The sequence below is a fragment of the Corvus moneduloides genome, chromosome 10 (genome assembly GCF_009650955.1).
Source record: "Corvus moneduloides isolate bCorMon1 chromosome 10, bCorMon1.pri, whole genome shotgun sequence".
NCBI lineage: Eukaryota > Metazoa > Chordata > Aves > Passeriformes > Corvidae > Corvus > Corvus moneduloides.
Window position 1 is genome coordinate 11,754,021 of NC_045485.1, and position 23,560 is coordinate 11,777,580.

General features: G+C 39.6%; 1 protein-coding gene across 4 annotated transcripts in view; it reads right to left on the reverse strand.

Moving 5' to 3' along the window:
* TFDP2 (transcription factor Dp-2) overlaps positions 1 to 23,560 on the reverse strand; it is a 56,970-nt gene that overhangs the window by 18,693 nt on the left and 14,717 nt on the right. The window contains exons 3-9 of one of the 4 annotated variants that reach the window (XM_032119746.1): positions 20,506 to 20,572; positions 11,043 to 11,146; positions 8,014 to 8,135; positions 5,521 to 5,568; positions 4,269 to 4,431; positions 3,642 to 3,785; positions 1,564 to 1,632 (exon numbers count right to left, since the gene is read on the reverse strand). In XM_032119746.1, the coding sequence (XP_031975637.1) occupies positions 1,564 to 1,632; positions 3,642 to 3,785; positions 4,269 to 4,431; positions 5,521 to 5,568; positions 8,014 to 8,135; positions 11,043 to 11,146; positions 20,506 to 20,572 (717 nt within the window). Of the gene's footprint in view, positions 1 to 1,563; positions 1,633 to 3,641; positions 3,789 to 4,268; positions 4,432 to 5,520; positions 5,569 to 8,013; positions 8,136 to 11,042; positions 11,147 to 20,505; positions 20,573 to 23,560 lie in introns of all 4 variants that reach the window. The other 3 variants (XM_032119745.1, XM_032119747.1, XM_032119749.1) reach the window with 3 other exon arrangements.

Genomic DNA, 23,560 nt, shown 5'->3' on the forward strand with positions numbered 1-23,560 from the left:
TAGGTCTTATTTACCGCTTCTCAATACCTTGAGTAATTTTCTGTCAAAAAGTGAGTTGTGGCCTGACTTTTCTCTTTGCACTAGTGAAGTTCACCAGGAGCCAAATTTAAACCTAAATTTTGCATACATATACTATTGATGCTGCCCCCCTCACATTCCCTGGAGAAGAAATAAGAAAGTAGCAATAAAGCTTGCTGGAGAATGCTTCCCCAATCCCTTTGAAAAGGCTCTGGAGTCAGAGGTCTTCTCTGGTACTTCTTACGTGTAATTACTTTGGGGTAGGAGATAGATCGTTACACTGAAACAAAAGTTAACAAGATTCCTATAATTTGTATTTGTATCCTCTTTCCCTTCTCATCCATCACCACCTTCTCTCTCTCAAAAGAGTTAGTTTGGGAATTCTCCTCTGGAAGTTATTAAACAGGTGCTGTTTGTGATACCACTCACTGCCTGCCGGTTTCTTTTATCTGACTGCACATGTATGAAAATGTGTGGGTTTAGGAAATGTGATTTGAGGGACTGGAAGTCAGTGTATTTACCCACTTGAGGCACTACATACTTCATTAAGGGCAAAAAGATGGATAGCCAGAATCTCAAAGGACTGGTAAACCCTTTGGCAATCAATACAATCAGGGCAATAATGACAGTTGTGGACAGTAAGGGAGTCAACTTGGTCATATTTGGACTAAAAGTTGAGAGGGCCTGAGTTGCCTTATTTTCACTAGTGTAATTCCATGTTACTCTTAGAGGAACTGCTGATGTATTGGGTCAGACAGATGGAATCACAGTTTTACCCTAAGAAGAGAAAAGGCTTTTGGTGACAAAAAAAGAAGCATCACATATTTGAAAGTTTCAGTGAATATCAATTACATGAAAATTGTATCAGTATAGTTGAACCAGGAAAAATACAGCCTTATTGCCTGTAATCTCATAAAATAGTTTGATTGCATTTAAATGATTAAAAGTCTGCACAGACTAGAATGCTTAAGAATGCTCATAACTATATTTATAAAATGTTACTTTTTAAACAAGATGCATTTCAAATATATTTCAGCAATTAAAGCCAAACCTCATCTCAAAGGTACATTACAGAAAGTAAAGGTGTTGGATTTGCCAGCCTTCCACTCTTAAGATCCAGAAATGTCTATATCCCGCAAAACAACTCTGTACACATTTATATAAGTTCTGTTGTGAACCATAGCTTAGATCAAAGAGATCAAAAAGAAATTTTTGAAGAATGACTCAGGGTAGCTCTGCGGGAACTTGGAGTCAACAAAGGGGACTTGTGAGTTGTCCCCATTCCCACAAAGGTTGGCAAAAGCAGAACACTTAGGAAAGCTTGTGGCACACAGAGCATGCTGGTTTACAGTAGGCAAAACTGAACCACAAAGTGATGGCAAGAGGTTCCCCTGCCAGAATCCAGAAAGGTCACAGGGGTCAGACTTTTCTCCTTAGTATGTCACAGCTGTTAGTTAAATCTAGAAAGAACTTCAGAAGTTCTAGCATGTTGGATCTGCACTTGATATCTTCATTTATGGGGAAAAAAATTAAAATTAAATATACCTGCAGCAGCAGTTCTTGCAGCTGGGCTCGCTTCTGTTTTATCCTTTCAATCCGCTTCTGTTTTTCTATCTTAAAAGATAAATGTAAATGCATCAAGATACTTAGTTACCTTGTCTGTTCCCTAGTGCCAAACTGAACAGGCTTTCTTTGTAAAAGGGGGCAAATTGAATGGGCACATGAGTTTCTCCATTAAACAGGTCTGGCAGACTGTAATGTCTCTCTTTGTCAACGATTTTAACTCCAGTAAGGATTTAATTATTACAAGAGACTATTATCTTCCCACCCATTCTGTCTCTTCTGCCTTGAGCACTGAGTGCTAACTGGCACCAAATTAAACACTTGCTCGAGGGGATGCTTTGGGGGTTTTTTCAGTTTTCTTTCCTTCTGCCCTCCACTCTTTTGGAATTGTGCATGTCCCACTGTTCTCCTAGCTGCAAGCTACTAGACATAAATATATGGAGGCTGGGCTTATGATCACCTACATCTTTCCAGTGACATCCACTTTTTGTTTGAGACTTGACAATATTCATTGGAGCTGAAAAGGGTTTTTCTTCATCATCCTCTTGGTGCCAGCACTGTATCACTGGCTCCCCAAAATACTAAACTCTTAAATTACCTTTTCATTCAAGCACTGAAACTAAATGATGTGGTCTTTTAAAACTTAGCTGGTCCAAACTCCTCTATCTTATTTACAAAGTTGCTTTGTGGCGGTTCCCTCCTCACACACTTTAATGTTTAAAATGCTTGTTTCAGAGCACAGTAGATGGCTTTCTGTGCTGGGAGTCTTAAAACCAGTAAGCAGTACAGATATAATTTAGGCATGGTTTCTATATAATAAGCTCTTTTGCACTGATTTTTGTACTGGTAATCTTATTATGGATTTACACTGTAAGAATAATTGCCACTTTATACAGCTATAAAAGCAAAATTAATTCTGATTTTCACACCATGAAAATGCAGCTTTGTTTTACATTCTTTTCCATCATGTCAGAAGCAGCAACAGTTTTTGAAAAATATGCCTGGCTTCCATTTTGTGGATGTGTAATTAGAGCCTGAAACAGTGGATTGCATATGATTATTGAAGATGAGACAATGGAATTCAAGTTTTATATTTGTAACAATAACCTATACTGGAGACAATGCATTCACATGAATGCATGCAGAATGTAGATTTATCCAGAATTAAAAAAACCATCCTGGAGCATAATGATGGAACACATGCATTCTCCTACGATGAATGTATTTTTCAAGTTGCTGTAATGGACAAGGACAGTAAAAGCTTTTCTCTTACCACATTTAGAAAAACAATTGATATAAATGACCCTGCACAAAAATAACTGTTCTGTACTGGAGAGACACCCACCCACCTTTTAAGATATCTAATTAGGCCCAAGTATCACAAACTGTGATATATTTGAAGACAGCCATTACAGCAATCTGCAGTAAATACAGTGACTTGTGCTTTTTATTTATAGCACATTTGGCCTGAAGGACAGGCAACATTTGTGCATATAAATTCTGGCATCCCTGCAAAAAAACAGTGTAACTCTTAGCCTGCTGAAAACATAATGGAAATAACCAGTAAGTAAAACTTCTTTTTAGTTTCTCTAGCAGTTCATAACTAGTATTTGACATCCCAGCAGGAATTATTTTTCAAAATAATTTCCATTGAATGATATTTCTAAGTACAGACTTTAATAGAGAATTGGTCTCCTTTTAAATGTAAACCATTTTGTGAGCGTAACTGAACCATAAATTCTTTTGACTTTCTTCTGGTTAATTCAAGGTACTACAGACTTTAACCTTAAAAATAATCCCTGATTTAATCAATGTCCATTTTTGTAAGGTAAAGAGCTTGGTTTTTAAAAAAAACTAAATGTAATGTCTACTAAATGAAATGGAACTAAGCATACACAAACATATTCTTTCAGTTTGTTCCAATATCAAAATTTGTATTTTCATAGTGCACAAGCATCAAAACCAATCAGGTTCAAATTGAGAAAAAAATCCCTCTTCTAAAGAACAACTCAATTATCACAACGTGAACTAAACAGAATTTCCCATGTACCTCCCTTTACCTCTAGATTCTGACATTCCTGAGCTGAGTTTGTAGGAAGGCCGATCCACCGGATTTCCTTCTTCTCCTTTGAAATTATGTTCATTGCCATCAGGACGTTGAGGGCATCATAAACTCTCCGTCTAATATTTTTCTGATCATAAGCCTGCTAAGAAAACAATACAACACTAATTACAACGAAAGAATTGAATTAAAAAAGGAAAAGCAATTGAACACATCCTTCGTAGACATGGAGAAGATAAAATGCCAAAATGGCAGTTCAGGTTAGAGTAGTGTTAGACCATGATCCTTCATCTGTGATACCACAAAAGCATGCTTGGTTGTAAATGGAAACTTCCATGGCAAGTCTGGCACTGTTCAAAAGCCTGACAAGACCATGTATACAAGAGTAGCCTTTTCTTAAAGTTAGTTATTTTGGCAGATTCCTCTACTTTGTTTATAATTTAGAGGGAGTTCAATTCTTTATTTAAATTCTGTATTTTTAAATTTCAAAGGGTAAGTCTTTATGTTTGAGAACTAGTTAAGTGAAGGAGAATATGGGCTGTGGCAAGACAGTGCATAAGCAGAATTCCATGATAAACCAGACAAATCTGTAATGGTGTAACAATGTCAACACATATTTGCTTACTGAATCTGTTGCTAGGTGGCTGTTGGAATTTGTGAATTCTGATACAAGCTCATCAGCGACTTCGTTGTATGAAGTTGTTCCTTTACGTTGAACTTTTTCACAAACTTTCATTGAAAAATGCCTCAGACCCTTTCCATTTTTATCTCCTTTCTTGCTTCTCTTACTGAAAAGAGAAAAGTATTTTTTTAATACATTGAATGTTAATAAGCTACTTTGTTACACAGCAAAAGGCCTTTTGCAACAGAAATTTGGACTGTCTAAATGAAAAAGCTTTTGCATCAGTTTCTTGTTTCTTACAAATTGGTAAAAAAATGCACTAGAGCCCCTTCCCCTTCCTTGACTTTTTCTACATTGATAGCATTTGAATACATCCTGCTGGGAAGACGCTTAAAATGGATTTGTAATTCATCTCCAGATAGTCTCACAAAAGAGCAACCAAAAAAAAGAGGAAAAATCTTCCAGGGTGCTTATGTGCCTGGAAGCCAGATTTATGGGGATCTCTTTTGTGTGTGCCTAAAATAGAAAGGCTCAGACATACCTATTTAAAATACAGCAGGAGATACTAAACTTGGTCATTAGGGGAATTAAGGTGTGTCCACCCTAGAATATATCCATATACATACATCTATTCTATGATGTGTCCATCATAGAATAGATACAAGAATCCCTTTTGTGGAGAGTAAGTACATATTCATTGGGTTCTAACATGCCAAATTAAGAACTGGAAAATTGTCAGGGTTATTTTCCATTCACCTTCTTCCAGAAAAGCAAGAGCTTAGGTAATGGTAATAGAAAAAAACAGGAGCGGTTGTTTTTATCACACAAACTAGATCTGGATGTGTAATTCAATAGAAGCCTTAAAAAAGTTCAGCTGTGTTATTTCTGGGTTTGTTGGGGTTTTTTTTTTTTGTTTTTTTTTAAAATTAGTCTCATGGTTTCATTTGATAATGTGTTCCAGGGAGAGCTGTTATTTTACAGATAAAGGTCCCCTGTCAGCAGTAAAAAGCTAAAGAAACTATTAAAAAACATGAATGGTTTTCAAAATTGTGAATGTATTTAAGAAAACACAGATAAAAGAAAAAAAAAAAGAGTAAAAAGGAACACCAGAAGACTAACAGAAACCCCAACACAGCTTTGATGTGAAGGAGTGAAAACTGCTGAAAGTGGAACTGGAAGCTGTCTTTCTGAAAGGCAAATCTGAAGTAAACCAGGTATGACTCTATACATAAAATATATGTTCAGTAACACTCACCTTTCTGAAAAATCTGACTCTATAATTTCTTGAGTCCGTTTTCGCTCCCTAAGACAAGACAATTCAAACTTAAGTTGAAAATAACATTATATCTATAGACCACTAAAATCACTGTATATGGGGCCTAGCTGGTTCTAGTGTTTGTTTTTACATGTTTACTGAAAGGGAAAAATAACACACAGAACTTGACAAAATTTGAGGTGGGACTTGTGGAGGAAGTTGTCGGAGCTCACTGCCAGACAAATTCTATTCCAAATTTTACCGTGCTTTGCCCATATGAATTCAGGGAAGTAATTTCACCTGGAACTACAGGAAGTGCTGGTGTGAGCTAGATGACCAAAGTCCCTCAAAAAGGAGAAGCTGAGCTCCTTTGAAAATTCCCATTTAAAATTCCTCCATGTGGAAGACAAATGTCTTTAAACAGTGCATAAATTATATCCTATATTTTCAAGCCAATGAATGTTCAGAAATCTTTTAACAAAACCCCAAGGTAAAACACTGAACATCTTTCTGTTAGAGCTGATGCATACAGAGCTGAAGACAGACTCTGAAGAAGCAGCTTCCATGAATTTTGCATAGGACTAGCAGTCTGCAATCGCTGGCCGTTCCTTATCATTCTGTTTATTCCCCACAGCAAGCAGGCTGCAGGAGCTGTTTTCCAGCCCTGCCTTTGCTCGCTGCAGCTGACCCAAGGCACTGCCTGAGAGCTGTGCTGAGCTAGGGAACGTTGATTTCCTGCACTTTCGAAAGCAGGGCTCACAGCACAGCTAAAGACCTGACACTGCTGGGAAGGAGGCTGAACAAAAATGATGGGTTTGAAAACTTGTGCTTGAAAGCCAGCACACATTTGGTTGTGTGATCCAGAATGCAGAACCAGGCCTCTCCCTCAGCAGCACCAATGGGATTTCTGTCCATGGTGCTTAACTGGGGCTAAGCAGCTGGGCCAGGGGCTGCAGCACTGCCCTGGGCACGGGCCTGGAATGGCAGTGAGGGGAGAGCTGTGCTGTGCTCGGCACACCAGACTGCCCCAGCTTGTGCCAGGCCCTGCCAATGAACGTGCTCTTCTCATTTTGGAAATAATTTGGAGTCTGTGGAGTAAAGAATGGATAAAGCAAGCAGTCTTCTGAAGTGTCTTCAGCAAGGGCTCACTACCTCAGTTCAGGAATACCACAGATCCTTCCTCAGCTCTGTTCCTCAGATGAAAATACTGCCTATTGCATGGACTTCTGCATGGATCACTATTGACTGGTCTGTCTGGAGTCATCTCGATCCTTTTTATGGGTGAAGCAGGAGTAAAGCTCATTGGAAACCTGTGTCTCGGACAGTACACAAAGAGAAGGATGGTGCTTCTTGCTGGTGGCGGTTGATACACTGCAACAAGGCTGCTCTGGGAATCCCCATCACCGGGTTTGGATGACACTAAGGAAAGTAATGGCTGTTGATTCTTTGGTTTAGCAAGCTGTGACCAGACAGTAGAGTTTGTCCCTCTTCTGGGTACCGAAAGAATATCTGCCTGGCCTCTACATTTCACAAAATTTGCATTAAAAAAGTAGTATTTGATGACTCCTTTTTCAAATAAAATCAGAACTAAGTGCATTCAAAAGGTATTTCAGGAAATGAATACATAGCAAAAAAATTAGGCTTAAAAACTGCGCAGCTGGGCCTGCAGTTTATCGACTCCGTGGGGGGGAATAGAGTAATGGGAAGTACAACCTATGACAGTCCTTGCTTACAGAGTAAAATGAAGAAAGCCAAGGTAAAAACATTGCACTCTCATTTCTGCTCTCTCCTAGATGCTCCATTTCCCACCTCTAATGTTGAAAAGGCAATACTGACACTGATTAGAAAAATTAATCTAGATGCAGAAATATATTACTTTTTCAGAGGCAAAGCACTACACCTCTGTTTTGAGACAGCTAAGATCAGCAGTACTAATATTAAAACAAAATGCCAAGAAACACTGTAAAGATCAGACTTAATTAGAAGAGATAAAGAATGTCATGTTTGGCTGGAGCACCTCAGAATCCCATGAAACTTGTTGCTAATGTAGAATAGTAATAAAAATACCACGCTGATCATATTCAAAGTTTTTCTTTGAGTTTATTCTTAAATGCCTGTTGAAGTGTTTTTGACAGTCTCTCCCCCTGTAGGCACCTGCTGCTGTGCTCAGTAGCAGTACTACATGGATATACCATGAACCTATGGAAAAAAGAAAGGCTTCTTTAACAGGAGTCGTTGTGACTCTCCATTTTCACCAAGAAACAGACACTGCCAGAAACCAATTAAAACTGACAGTGAAGTGACTGGTGCTTATAACATGTTCACATGCTTCAGACATCAGAAGTGCCTCCCAGTCTGAAAAGCACACACCATATTCTCTTTAAGCAGTGCAAGAAGTAGAAGCTGTAAGTCAGCGTATAGATTCAACAGTATAAATAATGGAAAAGATCAGAACACATGCTCAGACATCTTTAAATGAGACAAAAGTCTTACCCTGGGACCCAGCCAGAAGCTTCTGTTATATGTGTCTGTGTGACCATCGTTGGAGCTGGGTTATACGGACTCCCAATGAGAACATTCCCCGAACTGGTCAGTCTTTGTGGTGTGCTTATGATCTGTAAAATTTAGCAATAAAAACCACAGCTCTCTTAAGAAAACAGAGGTTCAGCCCAAAATTCATACTAAGCATTGCACTAAGAAAAGTAATAATAATTTTGTACCAGAAGCAGTCATATTATACAGAATAGATGGCATCAGATCTTCACACAGCAAAGTCATTGCAGTGCTGCTAAGTTTTCTATTAATTGTACTATGTTACTATATTATTCATATGGATGAGAACTAGACAAATAATTCCAAGTAACTCCTGGGTATGGCAGATAGGATCTGTACCTATACACACCCAATTGTTCCTTCACAAGTACATCTAAGCAACTTCTTGATCAATGTAATCAATACAGCCTTCTTTCTTTCCAGTGGATTTGTCTCCTGTAATTGTCTGTACAAAAGACAGTGGCAGGCAAAGTATTCCCTGCAGTTTCTAGCATTTAGAAGATCCCAAGGCACTCTGGCAACAAATTGTACCTACAGGATTTAACATAAAGTCTTTACGGTATAGATAGAATTTACATTTATGCAAACCTGTTGACATTGTATGTACACTGGTTAACACCAAGACACCTGGTCTCGACTTTTAAATCACATCCAAGTTCATTTTTCGAAGTAGGTCACCAGAATAATTTAAATAGTATTTAAAAATGAAACAGTATTAATTAGTTAATCTTTAAACCACTTTTAATTATTTTGATTCCATTTTGGTAAGATTCATACCAAAGCTTCTTGGACAGTGCTTTTTACTCTTATACATTACCTAATTTTTTAAAACTTTGTTTTACTCTATTTATTAGTGACATTTTGAGTACTGACTGTACTAAACTTTGTAGTTTCCTTTACTATTTAACTTATCCAACATCTGTGTAAGCATCCCAAGGCACTCTGGTAACTAACTGTTATATGCTGTAAGTATACAGCCAATATGTATGTACAGCAAGTGTGTGTGTATATATATATACACACATCTATATACAAGCTGCAGATAAGTATACAGCATTCGTTTGGTATCCATCAATAGACGAGTTTAGACAAGTAGAAAAATTGTATGTGAAGAATTCCCCGTTTCCTCAGCTCATTGAGCATTATTTCACATCCCTCCTGGTACCACATCGTGACTACATACATGTCTTTTTTGTCTTAAAGACGTAAATTTATCTCACTTATTGTTTGCAAATGTACAGATTGACAGAACCAAGTGAAAAGAGAATTTTAGAAACCAAAACACAGGTACAGGTTATGTATTTATTTCCTGGTTGATACTGGAGAACCAATGGCGCCTGGCTTTACTCATCGCAGGCAGGCACAGGGAAGGTGTCACTTCTGTCACCTGCCTGCTGCTCTGGCCTGAGGCAGAAAGGTGTCAAGGGCTGATCCATGTTTCGGAGCTCGGCGGAATGAGCGCGGGTGTGGCCGGCAGGCGCCCATGGGCCCGGGGTGAGTGACCCGCGGCCAGCCCGGCCCGCGCCGCCATCTAGCGGCACCCGGCCGCTCCTGCACCCGCACCGGACCGCCACGGGCCACCGCGGCACAGCCCCGTCCCACGGCAACCCGGAGCCTCCGCGCTGCTTCGAAGGACCCGGAGCGGCGCCAAGAGCTGGAACCCACAGTGGTTAAATAAAGCCTAAATAAATTAGTTAATCAAGCAGCGTGTTGCTGACACAGGTAGATGCTGAGGGAGTGCTAATTTTGCCACTACTGACAGCTCGTGAGCATTCACTTTTAAACAGCCTGGCACAACACAGCTGTATGCTGAGTGTCTTAGAAGGCCTGCAATTATGGCTATTTAATAAGAAAATGTTTTCTGAATGTAGATCTATCCTTGCAAAGCAGCAGAATAAAAGAATAAATAATAAAACAAAACAAAACAGAATAAAAATTGTGCATCTCACATCACACAGTTGCTTTTGCAACTTCTACCTGCTATAGAACCTAAACTGCAAGCAGGGCTCACTGAAACCAAAAGCAGGGCTTGAGAAGTCAGTCATAAGAGTAGGAATTGCATTAAGTGACTGTTCTCCCTGTTGTGGGCTATTTATTTCACTGCCAGGACACATCCTCAGCAGCAGAACTGTTCCAGTGCAGTGCCACAGGGCACAGGCAGTAGCAAGATGCGCATCAGCGCTGACGCACTGAGCTGTTCCTGGCAGGCAGCCCCTGGCCAGTGCTGGGGGCAGAGCTCTGTGAGCAGGGGGTACCATGGGGGTGGCTGTGATGTGTGTGCCCCTCTGCCCAGCTGGGACAACCCCCCTGAAGAACATCAGACACTGCTCATGTGAGAAAGACCCAACACCATTTTTATAAAACACATCAAATGGTTCTGTATTCATGCTAAGTGCTTGGCAAGGAGGTATCAGGTTACTAGAAACTGTTCACAGTATTGCCTATTTAGCTCTCTGGCCATCAGAAAACCCAAATTTTTTCTCATAACTAGATCCAAAATCCCTGGAACATCAATATACATATATAGTTACCATGGACAGGAAAAGAAAGTTTTAAGAAGAGTAGTTTCAACAAGTTTAGAATTTCTACCAACACATCAAAGACACTCCCTGACAATGCTGGAGATTTACTGGTGAGAACATGACTCAAAACATTCAAAGAGTATCAATAATGAGGAGTTGTTTCTTAATACACTTTTGAGTAATAGTTAAAATGCCAGCTGGTAAAGCTGTTTCAATTTCCACTCAAAGCCAGGAAGATAGGTACCCCCTAAGGGCACATACAAGAGCATTGTTGAGAGTGGCAGTTCTGGCATGCCAAGCCGGCTGTGCCCCCATGTCACCACCTCCATCCAGGTGGGGCACTTTGTGGCTGAGGCAGGAAGCAGCAAGTTCCTCTCATGTTCCTGTCTTACACCATCAGGAAGTCACAGCCAGTTACACAAGCATTACTGGGGTTGCAAAACTTACCATTTGGGGTCCAACATTCACATTGATTGGTCCCAAGGTTTTTGGCAAAATCTTAGTCGGAGAGTTGGTGCTGGAAACTGGCAATGCGATTACTGAAATATTACCTAAAAAGAGTGGTAAAGAGAGAGTTTTAAATTACTTCCTTAGCAAACTGTGAAAAACACTTTGGCAAATTCTCACACCACTTTAACACTTTGGAATCAGGTTAGCTTTGCTGTCTCATTTGCCGCAAACACACCCTCACGTAACAACCTCCAGACCTCTCAGCAGATGTCACAAGGACACCTCACAAAACTACACCTTCACTATTTTACCTTTAAAATTACATGTATTTTATTTCCAGAAACAATTTATTCTTGCTTAAGACAAAGAGTGTACAGCCTGACATTCCTCAGCATTAGAAGTGAAAATTAATGGGAATACTTCTAATAGAAGTCAACATACAAATCCTAATTATAATCACATGTACAAAGTATGCATCCATAAACCTTCAAAGCCTTAACCATTCCTCATCTGACTGTCTCAGAGCATTCCACAGACATCACTGATGTAAGTCAACCACAGCCTGCCACCAGGCAGCCATTTGGACTTAATGTTTAAATCAAAACTGTTGCAGCACCTCCATTACTTCTTGAATATTCAATATTGTTGTGCACAAGCGTCTCAAAGCCCTGAGCACACTGGCTTATCTGCAGACACCATGGTGGCAGCAGCTCCTTTCTCTGTGACAGCTTCAAAGCAGGAGAGCTGGGAACTGATCAGACACCGGCCCCATTCCCTACACACAGCCTGATCCAGCATGGGGAGGGATGGGCGTCTGAGGCACAACCAAATATAAGGAAGAGCTGCCACTGCCTGGTAATACAGAGTCAGCCTGGGTCTAGCTGGGGTCATGAGGACAAGGATTGGTTCCTGGAGAGCTACTAATGTTCTCTGGCACTACAGACAGCAGCTGAAGGCATCTGAGGTGACAGGTCTCTTCAGAGCAGCACAGAACCCAGCCCTCCTCCCACAGGAGCCAGCCATCATTCAGCTTAGCCCACATGACCCAAGCTGACTCAGAGGTGTTACACATCCCTGTTCCCCTGTCTTTTCTCATATCACCTGTTCACTTCCACTGCCCAATTTTCTTTTCTCACTTTGTCCTGAATCATGGTCTCTTTTTTTTTTCATTCAATTTTAGTATACCTATGTTTTCCATGAGGTAACTGAAAAATGTTAAATTCAACACAGTAACTTCTCTGCAACAGGAAGCAGAAGCAACACAACTGAGAGAAAAAGGATCTTATCTTCCATAGTTACAGCACAACAGTAGAAAAGACGTAGATATATGCAAAGTGTCACCTTTATAAGAAATATTCAACAGATATATGAGAACTACAAACAAACTGAGACTAGGATGTTCTAATGTTCTGTGTAAATTCTTTTGGCAGCTGGAGTAATACTACTACTTAATATTAATTTTCCAAAAGGCAAATCTTTATCTGAAAACATTTTTGGAAGCAACTTGCATCTCTAGTCAATAAAATGAATAAATTATTCAGTCATGTAACTTACCTAGAACAACAAATATAAATATCCCACACTTGCAAACCCACCCCCCCAGTAAATCCTTGCTCTGTTATGAAACATCTTTTGTAAGGTGGTGCCAGAGAGCACAAGACAGTAATTAATGATTTACATACACTGTGTTCCCATTTTGAGCCCAAAATAGTTCTCTCACTTGTCAGTTCTACTTTTGTGAGAGGATTTTGCCCAGGATTTCCCAAGTTGTGCCAGCATATTCCATCAAAACCTAGTCTCTCCCCTCATTCCAGACTGTTGCCATCAATGACGTGTCACTTCCCAGAACTGCTGTAGGAATTTTCCTCTTTTCTGCTGCAACTGAAACTTTTGACCCTATTATCTCCAAGATCAGCTCTCATACTATTTTTCCTTGTCCCTTTTCTTACCAGGGAAAAGAAATAAATTACTTTCTCTGGTGCCTACAGCATAAGGTCACATGGCCAAGTGCAGTAAAATTGTGAAATGTCAGTCTTGGCTCCCAGCTATTTTACCACAGGGCTACACAAGAGAGTTGTCTCCAGCTACACTTCCCAGCCTGCAAGAGGCACTGGGCTGTCATGTTTCACAGTGCCAGAGTGGCCATGTGGGGCTCACAGCACTGGACAATGAGCACAGCAGCACAGCCAACGCACACAGCCACCACATCCATCACTGGGCACAGCTTGTTTCTTTCTCAGCATGCACTACACAGACTGGTATCCATGTGATCCATGTGATCCAGCTGCACCTGCAATAGCTTTGAACATTTGTATGGATGTACTTCCCTCACACACACAGGCAGACCCATGGCCAAAGCCACACAAACCCACCAGATTTACTGAGCAGTCCTGGAAAAGCCACTAATAAACCACTAATTAGCAGCTACTGCTGCACTGTGCCTTCAGTTAGACGGCTCCCTGGATAAAAGAACATGGGCACCTATGGGGCAACTTCAGTGAATACAAGGGTCATTCAAATGACTTGATTTTGATTTTAAAAAGACAGTTGCTTACATATGGTGTGTGTTTAAATGTCTTTTTGGCTAGAGTTACTGTCAATAAAAAAGATTTTCATCTTCTAATCCCTACACAAATCCCTCATTTGGCAGCAGTACTGTCAAAACAACCTTAAGAGTTGACCAAGTTTTCAAAGAAATGTTTCCCTGCCCTTGTTCTTACTTTTAAATTTCTTCATTAGCAAATATAAATATGTGAATGTGTAGATTTTAAAATATAGATAGGATTGAAAAGAACCAGTTTGTTTTTATGAGTGAGGTATTTCTTATCCACAATGGCCAGGAAGAAAGAAGAACCAAATTTTTCACAGTAAGAGGTTGTTCTATATGTTTGTCAGCAGCTGAAAAAATAGTAAACAGAAAGTTTTATCAATTATAAATAAAATATTCCTCCTTACCATTTTCTTTTTTTCAAAATAGCATCATGGTCCAGATACTCATTTGAATCTCAATTGCTTCAAATATTATTATAATATCATTATAGTATTATATCATTGTAGTATTATATTATTATATTTAGGAGGAAGTAGATGCCACAAAACATTCAACAGATTCAACTGAAAGCAGAAGTATCATCAAAGTAACTATATATACTATCACAAAGCAACTGTAAAGGCTTTAAAAATGACCAAATTCTAAATAAATGCCAAGTGTTAATAACACCCATCATTTGGGGACAAAAAAGATTACACTGATTTATGTCCCAGGGCACAAGAGCAGTGAGTACAGTGATAAGCTGAACACAATGAGACCCATCAGCCTTGAGTCACGGTAATCTCACTGCACGGATGGAAAAGGTCAGCACAGATGGATCAAACTCGAATGATTTGTATAATAATCCTCAATTCTTATATAATGTTTCTCAGCAGCACTTTCAAGGCACAAAGGAGGTCAGTGTCATTATTCCCGTTTACCTATGGAAAACCAAGCACATGGGAAAGAAACTCACTTAAAACTCTCATCGAGAGGCTTTAACTGCAATACACAGAAAGCCATCCCAAACTGAGCCTCCTTGGTACTGAAGCAAACTCAGAATAAAAATCTGCCAGTGGACATATATATCTTTCAAAACAAAAGCACTTTGCTTCTACATTAAATTATTTTTCCATCCTTCAGTCACCACTATTGTTGCTTCTCGGGGAGAAGAAACCAGTGTTGCTATTATTTCATACTTTAGAAAGCCATCGTCGCTACATAACTATTATTCTTCCCAGCATTTGTACAATAATTTTACTGGCACACACAAAGAAAAATTCAATTTAAATGATCTTCAGCTTCAAGCAGTCACAGATAAAGTTATTCATGTTTATGTACATGTTTACTCACATGCTCACAAGACTCACTTTAAATCATTATGTGCCACCCTAAATAGCTTAATTTCACATAAACAACATGCACTCCTATACAAATATGAAGCTAAAGAGATTTTAGTGATTTCTTTGCCTGTATAACTAAATCTGTTAGGTCTGCAGCTTAGCTGCACAGATAATCAGAAACAATGTCAACTGGAGAATCTGTAGACTCTGTCACAGCCAGTTTGAAGGAGACCATGGCTGATAGGGAGCACAGCCCAACCAGCTGGAGTTACACACAAAACATACATCAACAAAAAAAGCCTTTGAATTTTCAAACAGAACACCAGGGAAGTGTTGGTAATTTGGATTTCATATTCAGAATTCTAAACAAATGTCCACCTTTTTAAAGTGTCTCAGTGAACAGCCATTTTTAATAATACAGCCTCTAGCTTGACAGTGATGGCAAAAACCCCAGTTCAGAGTTGCGAGATATCAGCAGTCCATTAGGATATTTTGCAATACCATATGTGATATGTCCTCAGGGTTCTCTATTACACTAAGATATTTACTGATCTCCAAGATCACTATTATAAAAGCATATAGAAAAACTGAATTTTTATCATGTTTTTAGTACACAAGTATTTTCTTGGTAAATTTTCTTCATTTGTTCATTGCACAAAATTACTGGGCTACAAACACAACTTTAAAAATTCCATAGCCTGTAGAAGCACATACATATCGAGAAATAGATGAAATCAGAGATCTGTAGAAAAGAAAAAAATAAAATGGGGCAGACAGTTTTTCAATGTACTTCAGGCTTACACTGAGTAGTACATATTCTGTCTTTTACTGTTCAGTTTGAGACAAATCTACAGGAGTTAAGAGCTTATGAATCTGAAATTACCAGGCATAGGCCTATGGATAACTGCTTCTGATGTCTTGGTCATTTTAGCAGATCTCTTCAAGCATACAATGAAGTACTTCTATTACAGCAGCCCTGTGCACTAAGTTTTTAAAATACCAGCCCTGTCAGGACTTAGTAAAAGATAGGTACTGTGTAATAAAAAGATGCATTGAAACAAAAGTTCATTGTGAAGTTGTATTAGAAGTGAAGATTTCCACCCAAAGCAAGCTCTCTGCAGCGATGATATGATTAATGGCTCCTTCCTCATGGAACCTGTTGCAAGACTGGTGCTCTATGGCTGGAGTCCCTTTTCCCTCCACAGCAGTAAACTTAGAACAACGTGTAAACTCACAGGAACTGGGGACACAGTAACAAAGAAGTATTAACTAAGGACAGCAGGATTCCTCAAAACCATTGTGTGAGTCTACACTACACATTTTAAGATAAGAATCCTGTGCCTAAGGCCCCAGCAGCAGAAGACGTGCCCAGTCCCACTTGCCCTAGGGCAGCCTCCTCTTGCCCCGTGCACAGGTGTGCCCTGGCATCCATGCTGGTATCCCGAGATATCACCAGGCTGTTCCATCCAGCCATCCCCACTCTGCTGTGCAGCTACGGCAGCAGTGCCCGCAGACTGCAGGGGCTGATGACGACTCATTGACCACTAACATGAGTTTTCAAGTGGTATCTGATGCAAAGCTTGATTTTATCACAGAATTTCACACCCAGGCAATTCCAACAGATCAGGGAGTCTTGGGACTCTCTAAGCTGCCAGGGAGCCCTGAAAGCTGCACATATCCCTGTGCATGGGGGTGGTTTTATGGGGCAGGGGATAACGCAGACACGCCCTCTGCTTGGAATCACCAGAAAAACTGTTTCATTTTCCGTTTTTGTAATAGATATGAACCGGATTACTGAGCATGTAACTTAGTGACTGGGAATGTCTCCCAACAGATTAACTTTTAAATCCTCCCAGTTACACCTGCAACTTTTTAACATGAACGCTTCATCATGTCTGGTTCAATTCAGCACAGCTTGCAACAATTACCCCAAACCCACAGTACAGCTGCCACTAGTCTTCTCATTCACAAATCTAATTACACCAGCTTGAGGACTAACTTGAACTATTATAGTTAATCATTTTAACAGAATGAGCCAACTCCACAAAGGCATTTTGCCACAAAAGCCAGCATTTTGACTGAATGATGGATGCAGTTCCTATTAATCAACCTTACCGGGCACCAAAGTTCTGTTGACACCCAGGAGCACATCAGCCTTGTTAGCATGGATCCTCCCAGGAGTTTCTACCAACAGGCACAGTCCACGATGGAAAACTAGGAGAATACCTGGCACATTCATACAGATCTATCCCCAAGGCTACAAACAGTCATCTCTGTTCTCCAAAACTTGAGAGAAAGAATTTCTTTTCCATGCAGCAACCCAAGAATATTAATTTACTAAACAGTGAGAACCAGAGCCATTTTTTTCTGTCTGGGAGAATTAAAATGCAGCTCTCCTACAGGAATAATTTCAATCGCTAGTAATTTCAGGTAAGGAAATGAAGCACGGCCAGCCCAGCCAGCCACAGCTGAGCAATTTTGACTGTAACTGTAAGAATCTACTACGTCAAAGACTAGGTGAAAAGGACTTTCAGAAAGGAGATATCCTGACTGTGATGCATGGACTACTAAAATATTTTACTCAATTGTGGTCCTTGCACAAGCAGTCCCTGCCACTAGGTGAGTACCCTGGCCATCAGTCAAAAGCCATCTGCATGTGGCATTCCCTCTCAGATTGAAATGAGTATTCATTTCAAGCAGAAGAAACAAGCTCCAAATGGAGCAGCTTTTAGCCAAAAGAGCCTGTTACCTACGAGTTAAAGGTAACAAATGTAGGGAAGAGAACTGTCTGTTGAACTAGAATTGTTCACTAAACGAAGTGCTCTACTGAGCACTGTGATATTTCTTCTAGGCACATGTAGGAAGAAAATCTAGTTCCCTTCAGAATTAGGCAGCAAGTCTTTTTATGAAGATTACAAATTTGGATGTATATGCTTTGATTCTACAATCATCACATTTAAAATATCAAATTCCTTAGTCAATTGGTATTGCATTTAGATACACTGGGTACTAGAAATGGTTTTTTTCCCCCTAGACATCATCTATGGAAGGAATAAAAACACAAATACTGAAAGTATTCTAAAAAGCCCGAATCAAAAAAAGCTGCAGCAAGAAGATGACAATATTCACTAACAAACACAGGAAACAAGCAATAATAAGAAAACTGAACTCCCAAATAAACCAAACAACCTGTCAACCTATTTAGAAACATTAATTCCGATTTAAAAATCAGCAAAAGTGACACAGCAGTACTCTAAGACTTACAGATCAGATTGCAATACCTAAGCAGTCTGTGAACATTAACTTCTCCTGTAGCAAAATAAACCAGGAAAACACCCAGAGGCTGTGTGTGGACCATAAAGGTAAAGGACACTAAAGGTAATGGTGGGAAAGACAAATGGAGCCTAATCACACAAACAGTGCAACGGCAGCAACAGAGTAACTCCCTCAGATGGTTCAGGGGAAAAACTTGTGGAGAAAGGAGATTTTGAAAATTGAGCCTGTGAATGGAAGAAAAGCAGAGAAGTGTAAGGGTCAAGTGATCATCTACTTTGATTAGGCATTTTAAGTGAGACAAAGACAGAAAGTTTCCCCAACACAATGATTATCTCGTGGTGGTAAAGCTGTGGAAGGAGACTGCAGTATCTGTGTGAGTACAGAAACAGCAACAGCTGACTCTGTGTCTCAAGACACTCTCCTGCAGTTTGAAACAGCAGCCTCAAAGACCCAGGCTGCTGTTACCAGGCAAAGGGACAGGGCAGTGGCTTATCTAGAGCAGTCCAGCATTTTTCAAAATTAAACCCAGTAAACCTAGAATTTCCCAACAGATTTCACAGAAAAATAAATTATCAGGGTTCATTAATAAAAAGGAAGACATTTTGCAAGGAATTTTCTATGTGCTCAAGGTTCAGCACTGGAATCCGAAGTGTTCCATTAATGCAATACTGTTTGTGCTAGGGGCAAGTAACAAATAAACATACACCATAATTACCTTTTTGGAAAGAACAGAAAAATGCAATTTTTCTAAGCAAAAATTTCTAGAACTTGAAATCTGATGCTTTCAAGAAGGTTCTCATTAGAGCAAATGGTGTCTCTCCTTTGTTCTTGAACATATTATAAATCCATCATGCTTCAGTCTAAGAATACTATGAAGACACATTATAAATAGGCCCAGATACGTAGAAATAAATTGCCTTTATTTTTACTATAGCAAATTATTTAACTTAAATAATGGATTAAAAAAATACAAACTGCCTTCACTAGGAAGCTCACAAAGCCCTGTTAAGAGATAGTGGATCTGAATGCCTTTTTGGAGTTTCTTCCCCTCCCACCCATTAATTTCCAGAGTCCAACAGTGAACATGCCAAAAGAAATAAGTAAAGGATACTTTAGATTGAAAGTAAAAGACAGCTTAGATATTGGCTGTATCTATAACAGTTTCCCCAGCTTGTACAGAATATTTGATTCTCTAAGAGTAAGCCATTGTGAACAAGATGTTATATCTCAATAGAGATGTCAACAATTTTTAATTATACCTCAAGGTTAAAAAAAAAAATTAAATCATTAGATCGTAACATTTTATAAAATATACAAAAATGGAGGTAATAATGCATCCATTATCTCAGAAGCAAAATCTGATAAAGAGTGGGATATGGGTGATTGGGATATTCCTAACAGTAATGACCTATGCTTTATAAAGTTATTCAGTTATTTTCTGCACAAATCAATTGCTTGTTTCAGAAATTATTTGAAAATGTTGCACTTAGTCTTTTTCTCTAGCATCATGACACAATAATCACAAAGCAATGAAGCACAAAGTGCAATTATCTCACCAGTGTGCAATAAATAATTCTCAAAGGCCTACAATCAGTCTGTCATGTTCTGCAAAGTTTAGAGAACTAGGAAGATACTGTAGCTCCAGCCATTTTCTGTTTTGACTGTCTCATTTTTTCAGTCTCTTAGGTTTGATGGCATGAGCCAAAAATCATCCTTCCTGCTCTTACATGCATTGGGTTATTGCAGTGGATAACAGCAAATCAGTATTTACTTAGAAAGGTTGATTGAAATGTTTCCTGAATTGCAAATCCTCGAGTTTTCTAGTATAGATAAGGGGTTTATTTTACTGGAACACCATAGCTGTTACGACTGATCATAAATTTTTTTTCAGTCAAAAGTGACTAATCTTGAAGTGCTAAGACAAAACAGGATAGGACAAAATATAATTATTATTGTAAATTGTGCAGAACATTTAAAAGTATGACAACATGCTTAACCTTCTCTGTCATTTTGACTACAACAAAGTCAGGGAACTTTAAGGGTGGGGTATAAATCAGGAAATTCAGCATATTATTCACTATCAAGGAATGAAAAAAAGGGCTTATTTTATTCTCTTATTATTTTTACTGCACCTTTTTTTCCCCTCTGAAAATCTGAAGACCTTCCCATCTTTGCATGTCAGTAATAAACAACTACCAGTGGAGATGTATGAAATACATTGTAAACATTTTAATTCTGAGTATCCCAAGTGTGAATCAACCATATCCAGTGAAATAAGTCATAAGGTATGTATCAAATAGAATTCTCTTACCTTTTGTTGGACTCTGGTTCTGATCTATAAATCCTTTCAAGTCTCCATTTGTGGAAGTCACACCAACCTGAACAAAACATTTTTGAAGTCTTAAAATATGACAAACCTTTCTATGTTTTCTAATATGCAACTAACAATATTATGAAAGCAACTTTCTGCATTATGAAACACCATAATCCCATGGACAGCAGAGTCTAACAAGAGCATGAGACTCAAGGCAAGATATCCAGGACTTTTACTGTGTATATATGAAGACAAACTCTACTTTTAACTAAGTTGTTACCTAAAATACACCCTGACCCAAGCAGCCCATTCTGGCTATTATGGTGTAAGGCACTGTCCCCTCCAAGTCAAAGGGAGCCGCTGCCACCAATAACACAACAGAAATCTGCCCATGTCCAGTTGCCTCAGTACTAAGCTGCACAGTCTACAGGTCTGAGATGTGACTGTTGATGCATTTTAAATACATTTCCTAGTGTTCAGATATGCTGATTTAATGAGGGTAAGTTACTGGAGACATGAAAAACTTAAATCTTATACAGAATAGTGCAACTCAGACTGTGGCGTGCACACAAAGCAAAGGAAGGTGTAGCTTGTATAAAAAAATACAAGATGACAGCTCCTGGACAAAGAAGGGAAGAGATGGAAAGTCCCTCATGTCCCAGCAGCTAACAGGGAATGGGCACAGCAACAGCAGTAATGGTAAGGCAGTCTGCAGTTTCAGCACTTCGTACTCACACCACCTTTGTTCAACAAAGCATCTTGTTCTGCTTCCAAGCTGTGATAAGCACTGAGGGACTGAGCCCCGTTGGAGCAGTAGGCAATTAAGCTAAATATTGCAAAACCTCTTTTTAAAATATTATAAAATTTGAGTACTTCTGTAAATCACTGAGACAAAGGGTTCCGGTATCCAAGTTAAAAGAAGACAATCATATGATGAAGGATCAAACATTTTGCTTTACTTTACAGATGTATGTAGCAATAATGGAACCTATGCTAGGGCCACTTTAAGAATTTTAATATACTCAACTTAGAGCATCATTTAATTTTAGGCCAATTAAACAGTAGTAACATAACTAAAATAAACTATGCAGGACAAAAGAATTCCTAATGTAAGCATTCAGTCTCTCAATTCTGATTAGAGGCCTTGGATTCAGCAAATAATTTTTGTAGGGGAAAATCCACACACAGCATCATGACAAACTCTTGAAAATACTTCTATTACGGTTTTTTCCCCATCAGGAGACACGTAAGAAGATCAACTGTTTCTGCAGTACTCTGATTGTAAAACACTGCCCAAACGAGCTCAGTTATGTGCTTCTATAAACAAGCCCTTGGAGATGCTCAGTACAGTTCCTCAGTTTATCTCAAGCATTGTCAGTATCAGACTTGATCTTTCCTGCCTTTCCTGGCACACCCAACTAGACTCTCCTACACTCTCAGACGCTTGGGCTGTTGTGGTGTATCCCCAGAGGCTGTGTCGAAAGAGAGGTGTCCCATTTTCCCTTCCATTCCCGGGCTGTCTCCCAGCAGGTGGCAGCGGTGCAGCAGCGATGCAGCGGGGCTGGGGAGCGCCCGAGCGAGAACGCCCGGATTGGAGCAGGGCGAAGGGAGGAAGACATGAAAGCAAACGCAAAACGTCTCCTAGCACGGCTTGGTAGCAGATCCACACAGAAAAGAGCAGCATTCTAGGATCCCTCCTCCCGGGTGCTTGGGCACAAGGAAAGCTCGTGTGGTAAGGGCCCACTGTGGTTCCTTACACTGAAGATGTATTCTCAAGGAGATGTTTAACCGAGAGGTTGGTGAGGTTAGTAATTGCACAGTGTAAAGCACTGCAAGGCCATTCCAGCACCCAGCCAAGGGGAGGGAAGAGGCAGCACTGCTGGATCACACCACAACACACAAACAACAGTGTCAGCTTCTCCCCAGGACCCCTGCCTGCCTCTGCAGCAACTAGAACAACACAAATGGGAGAAATTTTAAATTCAGAGAAAGAACAGGGGTCCACAGGGATGAAGATCAAGTTAGTTTACAGGCCTCAACTCATTCCAAGAGAATGGATAAGAATTACAAAGAACATCTTCCAAGACAGCACTGAAATTTGTTCACAGTTAAACATTCAGCTCTAGATTTACAACCGTACATTTCCCTATTGAGTCAGATCAGTGTTTTACTCAAACACTGAAGACGATGTACATATGCAGTGACAGAATGAAAATTCTAACTTTTACGTTTAACTCTTGAAAGATTTAGAAGGAAATGCAACAAAGTACTTGAGGGGGTTTTTTTTTGTGTGTATGTCATACTTCAGTGATCCAAATGACACAAAATTGCAAAATTTCAGTTTGCACAGAAATACATTCTTTTCATTACAATGGTCCTAGCAGCGCATTTATAAAGAGTAGCACTTTTCTCAATTTTATAATCTTTGTATCTAAGTTTAGAAGAGCTTGACAACCAACTTGAATTTCATGAGAACTTAAGTGAGAAATGCGGCAGATCTAAAGGAATTTGTTTCCCTTGCAGAAGAATGATCCCAACTAAGCCCTCAGAAGCAGCAATGTGTGATGCAACATTACGATACTGCAGCACAACAAGACCTTTGTAGGATTCCATCTCAGTTCTCAAGAGATCCCAGGCCATGTTGTTATCTGAGACAGACCACCCACTGCTTTTGGGAATCTTGTACCGTAACAACTCCTAAACTGAAACCAGCAAACAATCCTATGCTTAACTGGTATCATTTGTTACTTTTTGTTCTGCTCGTGTGATATTTCTGCTTTTTAACACTGGCCCAGAGTGTCTGGATTACTCGGCATGGCAGGAGCTGGACTGCTGCGTCTGTCCATCTGCAGCACGAGGAATCCAGCCATGACAGAAGATGAAGAAAGGATTTGGCAGGCCTTTGCATACTCCTAACTATCTTTGAGGTTTGTTTGCCTTTCCTATTAGGTGACTAAGTTTCCAAACAGGGTGAGGGGAAAGAAGAAAAAGAGTCACAATCAGAGTCTTGGATGGGGCCAACTGCCATGAGCAGCTCTTGTAGCTTGCCAGC